We start from the raw sequence: 16,030 nt of genomic DNA, 5'->3' as shown, positions 1-16,030 counted from the left end.
CTGCCTGCCTTTCTGCCTACTTGTGATCTCTCTCTCTGTCAAATAAAATAAATAAAATCTTTAAAAAAAAAAAAAAAGAAAAGTGATTTATTCACAAGGCCATTACTTCCTTGTTCTAACCAGCTGGGGCATCCAGCCTACTCCAGACCACCTAATATGGTCACAGGCCATGGGCAAACCTGTAGCAATAAAGCCCCTTTTGAAGAGACTGGCCTTGGTCTTGGAGGCAGGGGAAATTCCAGGGGTCCTCAGCTGAGCCAAATTAAGTGATGGAGCCCCTAGGCCTCAGCTCTAACAGGCATTGCAACGTCACTGGGGAGCTCAATGGCATTGTTGTGGGGATAAAATTAACTGGAAATGACACTGGGACTGGAGAAAATGGCAACTTCCAGAACTTCTCTGGGGATGAGTATTGTTATATGGTCAGAAAGAATCAAGGGCTTCGGATGGAGTTTGGGAGGTAGAAGGAGGAGAGCCCGGAGATGTACACAAGTAGTCCCTGAAATCTCTTCCAAGAAGGATTGCTCCAGTAAGCTGTAGAGTGGGTTCCTTCTTCTTGTCCAAGAGAACAGTGAGAACTGCCACCACCAGGCTTCTCTCCTCAGCACTCAGCCTAGCCTCCAAATAAGAGCTGAACAAGTATTTTTCCAAATATCAGTTGAAGGAGCCCCAGTATTATTTATTTTCCCAGAGCACCAGATTACTAGCCTGCCCAGCTGCCCACGTGTGTCAGCCCTGCCCTGCCCTTGGAGTGGAGTCAGTAGGTAGGAGTTTCCTGGGAAAAGGGGGAAAACCATGGGTTGAGGCTCTCCTCAGAGGACCCAGGGACCATAGGTCTAGTCTTCCCAGAGGCAGCAAAGCTCTTTCTCCCCAACCTGCCAGATTCAATGCCCAGATAATGGCACTCACAAGACAGGAATCCTGACAAAAGGGTTGGAGTATTACAACAATGATTTTGGTAACAAAAAGCCTGGAAAGACCACAGTGTCTTTCACCTGGTGACTGGATAAATAAATTCTGGTATCTTCATACCACATAGCCACACAACAAAATGAGGGGGTTCTACAGGTGGTAATATGGGGCGAGCACCAAGAAACTACATGGAAAAATCAAATTGTAGGTGAGCATGTAAAGTGTGATCCCATTTCTGTTTTTTAAACAATGCGCATATATACACAGATGCAAAGAAAACACTTAGAAACTGGCCATGGAAACCACCAAGGTGTAACCTCTGGACCATGGGACTGAGGACACAGGCAGGAGCCAGAAGGAATGAGAACTTTACCCACCCTCTTCTGTACATGGGAGTGTTTTACTCTGTATCTTCTATTTACTTTCATAATAAAAACAAGCTCACATTTTATTTAGAAGAGATGGGCAACTGAGGTGTCAAATTTCTCTTCTTGTCTGCCTTTCCCTCTGAAAACATAACTGCCACTCCGAAGTGTGTTGTTTGGGTGAGTTTTCCTCCACGGGGGCATTGGTGCCCTGAGAGGGAGCATAGTGCCTGCAGCTTGAGTTGGAGGGAAGAAAATCACTGCTCAGCCTCTGGCTTGACAAGTCCACTCTCAGGCATCAGGACTGAGGACCTGGACACGGTCGGGTGTGGGCATTCTCGACCCTCTGCCTCTGTGTATCCACTGAGCCTGCGAGTATCTGCCTGGGAGCCAGAGTTGGCCCCCTTCTGCTCCGTGAGGGAGAACCCTATATTTCCCTGTGCAAGGGGATGGGATAAAAAGTCTGAGTTCCTGACACTGGGGCTTTGTGGTGGAAGCTCTTATGTTTCCTAGCCTCACTCGAGGCTTGGATGGTCATGAAACACACTTCTAGCCAATGAGATGTACGCATGTGTCATTCCATGGTACTTCTCTGGACTCAGCTGGCAGACACCCTTGTAGTTTTTTGCTCTTCCTCAATTTATGCCTGAAATGGAGATAGGATGACAAGCTTCAGCAGTCATCTTGAGAGAAGGGGGAATAGGGCCATACCCTACAAATGGGTGGTCAGCTGGAAAGCCAAAGGAATCTGTGCCCCTGAAGATTGCCAACTTCTGGCTTTCTTTTGCAGAAGCCAAAAAATACATTTGAGCCAGTGTTTTCCAGGCTTCTGCTAGCCAGCAGTTGAATACAAGTCCTAATTGAACAGACTCTTTAGGAGAAAGAGGAGGAAGAAGCAGAGGAAGAACTGAGTCATCCCCAGTCTGGCTAATTAGCCCCAGAGTAGGCAGAGTTACCTGGCTTTATAGCTGATGCCGGGCCACCCAGTAAAGCAACAACAGAAGAGGGATTAGATTCAGAATCACTGGTGTCCTCTCTAGACTCATCCTGATGGGTAAAAAGCTAGAATGAGGTTATTCATAGGGAGGGCTCTGTCATTCCAACAGGGTCTGCAGGGAAACATGGACCTCTGACTCTCTGCCCTGCTCTACTCTGAGCTTCCAGCATGCAAAGGCGCGCGCGCGCGCACACACACACACACACACACTCATGTAAATACATGCTGAGCAAGAGCTCCTTATCATGCACGACTTGTCTGGCAGAGCCACCCAAGCAAGAGGCAAGCATGTCAGGAGGAGGGGAAGTGTTTGTTGCCTTCCCACAGCACTTACTACACATGCTGCATATTTTAGCACTGAGTTACATACATAGTGACTTGTTTTGCACAATCCTGGACGAGTGTCAGTCTTATCCCAGAGACAGCCAATAGTCACCCCGAGAGGGGACCAGGTTTTCTAAAGCAGTAGTTCCCAAATGCTCATCCATGTATCAACTGGATCAGAGTTATTTGGGACAGTTTCCAAAAATTGAGATCCCCAGGCCCCATCTCAGAGCAACTGAATCAGACTTTCTGGTGTGGCTTCCATATTTTCCCGAAGTTCACCAAACAGTTTTTAGAGCAGAGCTGTCCAGTGCTTACCCAAGCTGATTCCTCCCTCCCAGCAGAATGGCAGAGCAAAGAGTTTTTGCAGATAGATGGAGCCATGGGATTTTCGCAAATGGGCTGTGAGTGGAAGTGACATGTGTCACTTCCAGGCAAGGACATTTCATTGCCATTGCAAGATCTCCCCCCGCCCCAACTCTGCTGCAGGGAAAGGGTCCAGTGAAGATCGTTGAGCCTCACAATCCCAGCAACCTGGCTTACTAGTTGTCCCAGGAGGACAGTTGTCTTGGAGCCACATGATCCTCTATAAACCCCAGTGGTTCGAAATACGCCTCTGTGGTGTTAAGCCCCTGAGATCTGGGGGTTGTTTGTCGCTATAGCACAACCTGACCTGCTCTAACTAACACAATGCTGAATGCATGTACAAGCTGGGAAATCACCTCTCTATAGCATTCAGTACAAAACAAAACCACAGTAGCTGTTTGAAACTAGAACATAGTGACTATTTGGAAATCACAGGAACTATCCAAAGTGGAAAAGACAGGGACAGAGGAAAGTAAGAGAAATCAGTCTCTTAGTCTCTTGAGTCTCTGTGGCAAATCGCCCCTAAGAACACATTATACATTTGTGACAGCGGGATAGAAGCTCCGTGTCCTACGAGTCCTAGAAGGTGCAACACTTGTCCAAGAGACAAAACAAGTGGGTGATTTTGAGAAAGGTGTCCACAGAAACCAGCCTCTGACATGGCTGGAGAGGACTCAGTGGCGGGAGTACACAGGTTGGTGGGCTTCATGTTATTTATAGCGTAGCCACAGGACAGCCCCACTGTGAGGGACTGAGCAATCACTACCCCTCAGGATCATCCCCAACCAACATTCTCACATTTCCACTCAAACTGAGGAGGTGTCTATTTTATGCTGGGAAGATATCCAGTTAGGCTGGAAAGTTCCTTATAAGCAACTGCTTTAAAGACGGAATAAGGATGTAGAACATTTACATTGCCAAGGCCAAGGGCAATACATGAAGGAAGATGCCTTCTAAGAGCAGGAGAGGTTAACCATTGCTAGAAGGAAACTGTCTGTGAGAATCATCTAACCAGAGCAGAGATGGGCTTCTAGATCAGATTCTGAGAAGCTGGTAGCTCACCGGGGAAGGGAGGGGGTGTGTGTGCGTGCACCTCACCAGCACCATTGTCCCCCAAGACCTGGATCTTTCAGTCAATTTTTCCCCCATCCCTTCAACCAATGAACAGTTGTTAAACCTCTACACTACACAGGTCGTTAAACTAGGAACCAGGGCCAAGAACTATGAATGTCTGTCCATGCACTCAAGAGATTTACCATCTGGCTGGGAAACAAAACACACACAGTGGAAAATAAATAGCAGCAGCCAGTTTTCTATATTAAGGGACAAGTGCATCGTATAGATCCTGCAGGTCTGAGTGTGTGGAGGGCAGGTGGGGTGAATGTGAGCCTCAGCAGAGCAAACATGTGAAACCATCATGGTCACCAGAGGGACCCGCAATGTTGGTTCCCTGAGCTTGAGAAGGGGCACTGAGAAAACAGGACTAGACCGGGGCAAGGGCTACGTGGCCAAAAGGAGGGTGGAGATGGTGATGGCCTGTTGCACTTAGATGTAACCACGCCCTCCCTAATTACATTAATACATTTTAAGCCATCCAAGCGATGCATTCATTCCTCTACACAGTCTCTCCTCCTGGGTCCCCTGGCCCTGCACAAGTCTTGAGTTCTTCCTTCTCCTACTTCCTGTCCACAGAAGCCCCTCAGAACCCACAGAGGTGGCTTAAAAAACAAATGCATGCAGTAAAGGGAAAAGAGAATAAACTTGAATCCCAGTTTCCCTACTTCCCTACTTGATGCCGACTGAAAACCAGTGACCATAACAGAGCCCTCCTGAGGAGTCAATGAGACGGTGTGGTGACCCACACACAGCATCTGGGAGAGTGGGTGCTCAGTCAGTGGGAGTTATGGCAAGGCTCTAATTAGAAAAAGAGAAATGTGACCATTTGCAGTCTGTTTCCCCCAGAAACAGACTGCTCAGCAGAGACCCCTTGAGATAAGAAAGCTATCATGGTGACTAACATCTCTGGCATGCTAACCTGGTGCCAGGCATGCATCTGAGCCCCTTTACAGATCTGGTGTCATCCGAGCCTCCTAATCCCCTCTTTGGGCTGATAATGACTTCCAAAGACAAGCCCCAGTCCTAATCCCCATATTTGGAAAAGGACTCTGCAGATGGGATTAAGTTAGGGATTCTGAGATGAGGAGAAAGATCTGACACACACACAGTCGGTGATAGGAAAATGCAGGCAAACAAACGCCAGATCACGCCACCACATCCAGCAGCTTCTACCTGAAGCTGAGTCAGTAAACAGATCCCCCCTTAAAGCCTCCAGAGGGAGTGTGTTCCTGCTGACATCTTCTTTGCAGACGTCTGCCTCCAGAACAGGGAGAGAATAAATTCCTGCTGTTTTAAGCCACCCGGTTTCTGGTCATTTGTTCCAGCAGCCACAGGAAACACCTGTAGCCCCAAAGAGAGTACTATCATTATCCCACTTACTGATGAGCATATCGAGGCAAAGAGAGATTCAATTACTTACTCAGTTGGTAGAAGAAGAATCGTAAGCTTGTTGGTGGATGCAAGAACCCACACACTTCCCCCAGCAAGCGAGGCTGCCTTAGCATCTCTGTTAGACCACTGCTTGGCTACACTTAGCTAGGGAAACCCACCTTGGGCTTTCCAGTCCCCCTGACCTGGGACAGGACCTCTGTCACCCCCCTGCTTGGCATGGAAAACCTTTATGACAATGCCTGGAACAGAGTAAGGACGCAAGGATGGTTAGCTACGCTGTCTGTGAGTTCTCCCAAATGCTACTAACCGGGACTTGGGACCCCACTGTCTGGAGGTGGAAAAAAAAATAAGAGGGGGACTAAGTGGGTGTTTGTGAAGATGAGAAACAGAGAGGACTGAGGTAGGGGAAGGTAGCAGGGAGTGCTTGCTGCCTTGCAATATTCATGTTCCCTTCTTTCTTAGTAAGAGAATGAAATCCTGCTTTTACTCAGAAACAAAAGCACAAAACTAAAAGACTATATTTTTAACCCCCTCTCCCCCCACTTCGTGGCTTCAAGTATCCAGTGAGATATATGTAGAATTGGTTGTATGGGGTTTCCATGAGATCCCATTAAAGGGCTAATGGGCTAATGCAGCAGGAATTGTACCCTTTCTACCTTTTCCCTTCGTCTCTTCTTCCTGGAACATAGACATGAGGGCTGGAGTTCCAGCAGCCATACTGTGACCATGAACTTCCTTGAGGAGTAAAGTCACATGATCAGGATCATGGGTCAAAAGTATAGAAGGCCCCCAAATCCCATCATACCACCTGTCCCACCAGTCTTGGACAGCCCACCTCTGGGATTCTTTTGTAAGAGAATACAGAAGCTTAATTTGTTTAAAGCATTCTATTCTGGTCTCCACTGGCAGGCCAAATCAATCACTATCTGATATAGGGAATAACAGCAGCCCCAAGACATTCATATGGCATCAGACCCAGCACATGATTTTTTCTGCTGATCCAACAGAAGTTGAGATTTGAAAGTCACCCTCTAAGATCAAGCCCGGATGAGATGGTCCCCTTCCCTTTATTTCAAAGCTTACAAGATTCTCTCTTCCCTCACCTGCTTCCCTTCAATTAACTGGCTCTTCTTTCAGATAGTTATGTAGCTCTTGGGCCTGCCTCAAAATCCTTTGCCATCAACTGGGCTGACGCAATGATACGGTTACATAAACTCCTTAACAGACCCTACACGTTGGGGTTTGAGCAGTGGTCGGCCTCACTCACGTCCAGGGGTAGTTCTGCCGGTGAGTTTGCACCCTTGAAAACCCCACATTCTACTGGGAAGAAAAATCCTGCATGTGTGTTAGTTGCTTAATGAGGTCTTTGGTGAGAATTGTAGCTTTAAATAAGGTGACCCCACTCTGGTTCCATTAAAGACTTGGCTTTACCACTGAAGCACAGGAACACCTTAATTAAGCCCTTTATGAGCCAGAACAGGACAAGCATGAATGGATCAAATGCTGACACCATCCCCAGGCAAATCAAAGGAGCCCAGTGTCCCCATTAGGCCCAAGGGGGAACAGGAGGAATATATTCATCTGGATAATCTACTTCTAAATAGAATATAACTCCCAAATTTTATGCTTTCTAGGAAATATGAGTGCTTACAGTCTCGATTATATTTCTGAAATCTATGATTAAGCAAAGGTACCCAGACGGAAAATTAAATTATACCATCTGACTTCTTTGGAGCCTTGGCAAAATGATCCCAATTTATTTCCTATCCAATCCTTGTGAATCGGGATTTATTAGGCTCTCGGTACTGCCTAATTTTGGTTTCCAAGCTTTTTTACATCACAGACACTTTGGCACTCACCATTCTGTTCCCCTCAGTTTTGCCATTCCCGTACTCAAAGATTAAGCAACTGGAATAACTATATGGACATAGTGATTAGTTTTTAATAATTCCAAATGAATAGCCTTGTGCTCAGTCCTCCATGGATTACTGTCACCACCAAAGCTTGGGGGAAGGGGGGGACAAAATTAAATATACTCTGGGCCTCCCTCTCTGCCATGATGGTGCTTATCTTTCAGCTGCCAGAGTGACCAGTGGGTACATCAAACACCCACAGAGCAATGCAGGGAGAGGGAAATGCTATGTCTAAGGCTTAAGGAAGACACCAAGTTCCTTGATCGGTGAGGAAGGAAACAGATCAGAATAAGGCAGGGTTGTGGGGAAATTCTTTGTGCATGAAGAATTAGAGATAGTTCTTAAAGAACCGGTGGGTGGGGTAATGGATAAGCAAAGAAAAATATGGACTACTTCAAAATTTGTCCCATATCCCCACTCTCGGATCTTCTCCAGCTCTGAATCCTAGACTGAAAGTTTGCAAAATCATCTGTCTCTCTCACCATTGTAAAAATCTTTCTAGAACTGGAGAATCGGGTAAGATGTTCTTCATTCAGTTTCAAAAATTATTTTTGATTCCTTGGAATTACACTTCTCAAGTGACTTTAAGGATTATATTTCAACTCCCTTGTCATACCAATTAATGAACTTGATGGTCAGGAAATTATGTGAGATGTTCAAGGTTTCACAGCAAGTTGGGGGCAGAGCAAGGACTTCTAAGTCAGGTCTTCTTATTCCTATTCCAGGCTCTTCCGACTGCCAGTAGGATACTAGGCACATGGCCCTCCAAATATTGGGCATTTCTCTGGGTCTGAATATCTTCAACAGTAGACTGTCCTCAGAAGTGCCAGAGGCCGAGTGAGAGGCATGGTCACGTTATCCAAGATGGCTCTTTGCTTCTGGGGAAATGGCACGAACTAGAATACGCACACTGAGCTCCATATGTCCCACAATTGTGACATCTTCCCCTGTGACACCTCTTGTAGCTGTGACACCTGGAAATCATGACATGTGTCCCATATGCTTCAAGCCTGAGTCAGCAGTGCCTTCTTAGGGACTTGACCTGAGCCGCCTGCCACACAAGTATCATGGCTAATAAAAGCCACTATGGGCCATGTAACCCCGGCTCTCCCTTTCAGAGGCAGGAGGCAGCCCTGCGTAGACACCAGCTTCACACAGTTGGGGACTTGGGCATTGTGGGCATGACATCTAGAATGCCAGCTGTACTCCAAGGGCAAGAGTCCTCTCAACTGGGACCACACCATTTGTTAAAATACCCTACCCTAAGCTGACACCGAACTGTCTTAGTCATGCCTATTCTTTTTTTTTTCTTTTTCACCATAACTATTTTTTTTTTAAATTTATTTATTTGACAGACAGAGATCACAAGTAGGCAGAGAGGCAGGCAGAGAGAGAGGAGGAAGCAGGCTCCCCGCTGAGCAGAGAACCCGATGTGGGGCTCGATCCCAGGATCCTGGGATCATGACCCGAGCCGAAGGCAGAGGCTTTAACCCACTGAGCCACCCAGGCGTCCCACCATAACTATTTTCAAACACTTTATTGTATGTTCTTCAAAGCACCATCTTCTGGCTGAAATAATTAATAGGGAGCCCCTAATGTCTTTCTGCACTCAGCTTTGTGAAAAGAGCATTGTAGCATTTGAGTATTTAAAGTACGTTGGGTTTTTGAATGAACCCAAATAGGTAACCAGTTTAGCCACTGACACCAGTGATCATTTTTAACGTCTCTCTGGGAAGAGTGACCTGCGAGACTACATCTCCCTTTGGTAAGAATTGGGAATTTCTAGAAAGTTCTTTTTGCTGGAATCTCCAGCTGCCGTCACAGCTGAGTTTAATTAAGTGGGACAGGATCACCTCTACCAAGAAATGGGTTGCATGGCAGAAAAATTACTTTGGTTCCGCCTTTACTCTGTAAACTCCAACAAGTACTTAATCTCAGGGTCTCAGTTCCTGGTTTGAAAAGTGGAAATAATACCTTCTGCAAACAATAATGAATTGAAAGTCTCTGGTGGAACTCCTGGGTTATAACAAATGCTCACAAATAGCCACACTGACATTTTAGGAGAAAGATAGACTTCTAAGCTCTTTACTCAACCACAGGGAAAGGCAATCCAATGTCTCATTGTGCTTAAAGACTGTATTCGCTGTGCTCAGCATACAAATCTTGGACAGTCTCACTCATGTTCACTAGCTGCCCACAATGACTGTTTTCCATGGAGCCCTTTATAAGGACATCGGAGCTCTATTCTAGGGAAGGTCAATCAATGGCAGTTAGGGTAGCTTCTCAATCCCATATCCATGTGTCACAATAAAGATTGCCACAACCAATGGTCAGCACGTATGAGATTGAAAGAAGTCAAGAGCTTTCTTTGGAAACAGGCCTCTGGACATTAAGTTTCCTAGAACAAAGTTTAAGGAAGAGCCTTTCTTAGCAGCCTGGCTGGCATGAGTTTCATCCTTCTTCAACCAAACAAGACTATGCCACCTTTGTATTGTCAGAAAAACCCAGAAGCAATGTGTCTAAGCAACTGGACATTTGGTCTTCTCCTAGGGCAGGGGGGCCTGGCTCTTAAAGACTTGTTGGAAGGCTCCATGGTATTCCTGAATCTTAACAACTAACTTCATCTTTAGAAAATGGAACTTGGATTTTGAATGAATTGGGTTCTTCCTATCAGAAAGAAGCCAGAATACCTGGATATCCAACAGAAGTTGCCAGAACATCTCAAAAGATGTTCTAAAAACCACAATATTGAAAGTATACATTATAGCTCCTGGGGGTGGAAGATGACTTAAGAGGGAGCTCCAGGGAACAAATAAGAGATTTAAGACACTGGACCCTGAGAGAGAAAGAAAGAGAAAGGGCTATTTTCTGCAAAAAATAAAAAAATCAGGGACATACAACACTCCGACACCATCTCACCCAGTGATGCCATGGGCCCGGGAACTAGAATATTGCCCTCAGACTGAAATAGTTGGAGCTAAAACAAACCTCTCACCAGTGAAGAAGTTATTTCTAAGAAGACTTGGGGAAACTCTTAAAATACCAGCCAAATCCATTATAATTGCACCTCGTTTAAACATTACAAACAAAACAAAACTTAACTACTTATAGCATACGTATCTCCAATTATGATGTTTCATCCCAAAAATAAAAACTCAGAAAACAGTGTGTGTTTTAACAGTGAAGATTTCCTGAAAATTCTCAAATGTTTATCCAAAGGGTTGCCATTATTATTATTTTTTTTTTAACAAACATTTGTCCAGAACCCTCTGGAAATCCCTAATAGTGCTCAGTGGAAATTGTCCTTCTATAGAGTAAGCCATTGTTCAAAACACGTGGTTTTGTGTGTAGCACTTCATGGACAAGGCTCAACAAATAGAGCCAAGAATATCTCTTCCACATTCCATGCCCACCCTTGTGAGGGCTCTGCAAACAAACAAAAAAACCTCTCCCCTGGGCTTACATCAGCTCACCCCCATTCACCCTCACTACCGAAGGACTATAATCTTCTCCACACAGAGTCAAAAAAAAAGCGAACCCCGGAATCTGTGAGAACCCCAACTTTACTCACTTGTCGTCTGAAAAACTGCCTCCAGTAACAACGTTCTTCCCTTGGGGTACATAGTTCCAGTATTCTTCCACAATCCCAATGTGGTATGTTCTGGTAACTGCGCCAACCAGCCCAGACAGACCCAGGAATGTGAAGAGAACGATGCAGTCAGCCTGCTGCTTCCGAGGCATTTGTGGATGTAATTCAGGCAAGCAGCCTGAGCAGGAGGCAACCCTGCCTGTCCCTCCCCCTCACTGGAAGCTAATTATAAATAAGGAATGAACAAGACCCGGCTCCTCCTTCTTAGGTAGCTTGGGGTTGGGACAGAGGCTGATAACTTGTGTAAGCAGAGCAAACGATGGGGGGGAGTTGCTATGACGACGAAACTTTTGCCAGTCATCCAGGAGAAGGTGTAACTGGCTTGTTCATTTACTATCCAAGCCAAGCGGGCCTGTTTCTGTAAGTTTTGGTGTTGTGCTGTGACATTAATCATTCATCTTTGCCAGGAATGGCAGTGCCACAAGTTGGGCCGATGGGTTTCCTCCCTTCTTCCTCATTTTTTTTCTCCACACCTACTACAGGAACATATTAAAATCTGAAAACCGGGCTGGCTGGAGTGGGGCATCAGGAAAACTCTTGCATGCTAAGGAAGGCTTCATCTCTACTGGGAAAGCAGGGGAGTGAGGTAATCACCCTCCGCCATCTCTGACTTGTTTTATGAGGCTACATGAAACAATCAACTCACATCATAAAGTTTGTAACAACATTGTAAAACCTCGCTAATTCTCCATTTGCTCATGCACCATCTCCCCCAAAGTCTCTCAAATCCTACCAGCAAAAATGAGGAGCTCGGTCACCCAGTTCAGCCAAAATTTTAGAGGTCATCACCCTCGGTGAGTTACCTTTGTAAGAAAGAATGGCAGTGACATGGGAGGAGTACCCTTCAGGCACATGAAGATAAAATTTAGTAGGTCTTTGAATCAAAAAGGCAAAAGAAGTGCCCGTTCTTCTCTGTGCTCTAATCTGTGACCTAGAATCTCAGTGTTGACAGAGACCTTGTCCGACCGTAGACAAGAGCCAATCTGATAGCCACTGAGAGTTGCTCTTGAGGCAGCAGCCACAGAGTAAGGAGAAAGCCTCCTGGCTTGGCTTTGAGGTTGGACAGGCCTGTGTTTGAATCCAGTCCCACCACTTGCTATTTTAGTGGCATTGAAGAACCACTCACCCTCTCTAAGCCCACATCGTAAAACAGAGATGGAGGGATTGTTAAGATTTAAAGGATCACACAGGAACAAATACAGGTGACCTTGGGTTTGACGATGACTTTTTCAATACAACACCAAAGACACAATCCATGAAAGAAATAGCTGCAAAGCTGAATTCAAAAAATTAAGAATTCCTGCTCTATGAAAGACGCTGTCAACTGAATGAGAACAGAAACTACAGACGGGGAAATATTTTTGCAAAAGACATATCTGATGAAGGATCTAAAACATATGTTATTCAAAACATACAAAGAAATTTTAAAAACTCAACAATAAGAAAACAAACATCCTGATTAAAAAATGGGCAAAAGATCTCAACAGACATCTCTTCAAGAAGATACAGGTGGAAAATAAGCACATGAAAAGATGCTCCACATCATACATCATCAGGGAAATGTAAATTAAAATAATGAGATACCACTACACAATGGCCAAAGTCTGGAACGTTGACGACACCAAATGCTAACTGTGAAGCAACAGGAGCTCTCACTCATTGCTGGTGGGGATGCAAAGCGACATAGCCATTCCGGGAAGATAGTTTGGCAGTGCAAATGGAACATTCTCCAGAACTGATTACATGTTAGGCCGCAAAACAAATCTCAATAAATTCAAAAAGATTTTTTTTAACCTAAGCATATGGCACACATTACATTTATTACAATTTTATTTGTCAATTATACCTCAACAAAACTAAAAAAAAAGAATACTCTTACGATATGATACAGCAATTATACTCTTAGGTATTTACCTAAAGGACTTGAAAACTTACATACGGACAAAAACCTCCATGTGAATGTTAAACTTTGAAGCAACCAAAATGTCCTTCATTTTGTGAAGTATATAACATAGTATATATACTATAGTATATAACATAGTATATATACTATAGTATATACTATATATATACTATAACATATATACTATGTTATATATACTATATATAACTATATATACTATACTAGTATACTATATATACTATATATAGTTACTATATATAGTATTGTATATATATGTTTTTATATACACATATATAAACATATATATACACATATATAAACATATATATACACATATATATAAACATATATATACTATACTATATATACTATGTTATATATGTATACATAGATATGTATGTATATATACATATATATATACATATACGTATATATATACACATACATACATATCTATGTATATATATACTATATACTATATAACATAGCATATATATTATGTATAAATATATACAAAATAGTACATATATACATATTATATATCATAGTATATATTTATACATAGTATACATAGTATATATAACATGTATACTATGTATAAATATATACTATGATATATGATATTACTGTGATATATGATATATCTGATATATCATACATACTGTTATATATATACTATATATATACATATATATACTATGTTATATATACTATGTATAAATATATAGTACATATATACTGTAATAGTAAATATGCATCATTTCTTTTGTTCAAAGCTATAGAAGGTACAACACTGACAATGAACCCTAATGCAAACTATGGACTTTGGGTGATGATATATCAGTGTAGGCTCATCAGTTGTAACAATTATACCACAATAGTGGGGGGTGTTGTTGATAGGGAAGGCTAAGCATGTGTTGGGGCGGGAGACATATAGGAAAATTCCATACCTCCTGCTCAATATTGCCTACAACCATTCTAAACAATGAAGTCTATGTTTAAAAAAAGATTTAAAAAGATGTCTGTGAAGTGCCTACTATGGCCCCCAGCACAGCATAGGTGAGCAATAAATGTTAAATTTGTTCTTCCCAGGACATCTGCATGGCTCAGTTGTTAAGCGGTTGCCTTCGGCTTGGGTCATGATCCCAGGTTCCTGGGATGGAACCCCGCATCGGGCTTCCTGCTCAGCAGGAAGCCTGCTTCTTCCTCTCCCACTCCCCCTGCTTGTGTTCTCTCTCTCTTACTGTTTCTCTGTGTGTATGTGTGTCAAATAAATATAATCTTTAAAAAAAAATTTGTTCTTCCCCACTCACACCCTCTAAGAGAGACTCCCACAGTCTCTGTGATGGACCCCGGCCCAGCATTTCCAACCTTCTGCTCTCTTTCCCAAAGTTCCTACCAGACTCTCACCAGCCTCAAGTAAAAGAGTTCTTTTCCTTTACATTACACTTTATAGATGTGCTATAGCATGCGTTTTGAATTATCATCCATTTTAGCTAATAAAATACATGCTGAGTATTCCGTTTCACAACCAGAATCTTCACATCTTTGATTTATTGATTTGTTTTTATGTCAAGACACCTATAAGTAATTACCATAGCACATTTCCCTTTAACTAAGATTTACTCCTCAGTATTAGTTTGAAAGTGCTTTGTGTGAGCTTGTCATTTGAACAGCTACTACAGAGGAAGGACTCACAAGGTGAACCTGAACTTGGCCTCAAAAGAAGCAGGGCTTCAGGAGTTCTTGGAATCCGGATGTCTCGGGCCAAATGGTTCTGTGTCTGTACCCTGGAGAAGCAGATTATTTTAAGTCAAACAGGCTCAGTATAGTATGAAAAACTTCATTAGGAGTTTCCACCCCAATTTTTTTAGACAAAAGAAAGGGATGTAAAAATGGTACAGATCAAAAACGCAGAAGAGTTAACTTTCCTACCTGGGATACTGAGTGCGTGTGATTGAGTCCCTGAGGAAGGCATCCCCTAGCTTCTGATTCGAACCAAGGTTTACGAAAGGATAGAAGAGGCATGGATAGCCAGAGATGCTAGAAGAGATCAGTGCATTCAACCTGTCTCAAGCCAAGAGTATAGTTACTGAGGGGTGGAAGAGTCAAGGAAAGAGTTTATTGGAAGCCATGAAATAGTGTCTGGAAAACACTCTGAAATTCTTCCTTAACCCTCGGACAATACAGATGGACAGAAAACATCCAAATTACATGAGAGCTAAACAAAAGGAAAGGGAAGGAGAGGGGAAGGGAGAGGAGGGAAAGGGAAAGAAAGAGAAAGGAAAGGAGAAGAGAAGAGAAAAGAAAAGAAACAAAATTGGTGTAAGTGATTGCAGTGTTCCTGTAACATTCATTTTTTTTTAAAGATTTTATTTATTTATTTGACAGAGAGAAATCACAAGTAGATGGAGAGGCAGGCAGAGAGAGAGAGAGAGAGGGAAGCAGGCTCCCTGCCGAGCAGAGAGCCCGATGCAGGGCTCTATCCCAGGACCCTGAGATCATGACCTGAGGCAAAGGCAGCGGCTTAACCCACTGAGCCACCCAGGCGCCCCCTGTAACATTCATTTTTGAGAACCCACAGTAAAATACAAGATGTGATTGACAATGCCTAGCATTCAACTCGGAAACCTGTGAGTGATAATGTTAACGAATATGTTTAGCTCCTTTGGATGCAATTCAGACATATATAAAGCAGAGGAACCCAGCATTTCTAGAGCACCAACTGTGTGAGATTGCCAGTCCATTATTTCCTCAATACACTCCTCAGGTTGGAGATATGGTAACTTTGAGGCCATGCATTGATAGAAGAGAAAGATAACCTTAGATCAAACCATATTTCACTGAAACGCAGCACAGGGTACTCAAACAACAAAACTTTTTGTGGGAGACACCAGTATAGAGAAATAGTATTCTAGCTAGCATTAGCTGAGGTGTCATTTTCAATAATACAGTGTGAAATGATGAAGTTGGCTATCCCATTCTGCAGACTTTTTTAAAATTAATTTATTTATTTTCAGCATAACAGTATTCACTTTTGCATGTTTTTAGAGATACAGTAAATATTCCTTAAGTGATTCTTCATATCCTAGA

The 16,030-nt window shown here is 43.3% G+C and overlaps 1 protein-coding gene across 1 annotated transcript in view; it reads right to left on the bottom strand.

Annotated features, from left to right (window-relative positions):
* HEPHL1 (hephaestin like 1) overlaps positions 1 to 11,126 on the bottom strand; it is an 87,589-nt gene extending 76,463 nt beyond the window's left edge. The window contains exon 1 of the mRNA XM_059412792.1: positions 10,957 to 11,126. Coding sequence (XP_059268775.1) covers positions 10,957 to 11,126 — 170 coding nt within the window. The remainder of the gene's footprint in view (positions 1 to 10,956) is intronic.
* Between the last annotated feature and the right edge of the window lie 4,904 nt (positions 11,127 to 16,030).

Source organism: Mustela nigripes, chromosome 1, assembly GCF_022355385.1.
Source record: "Mustela nigripes isolate SB6536 chromosome 1, MUSNIG.SB6536, whole genome shotgun sequence".
NCBI classification, from domain to species: domain Eukaryota; kingdom Metazoa; phylum Chordata; class Mammalia; order Carnivora; family Mustelidae; genus Mustela; species Mustela nigripes.
Note: the sequence above shows the minus strand (reverse complement) of the source record. Positions and strands in the feature narration are given on the sequence as shown.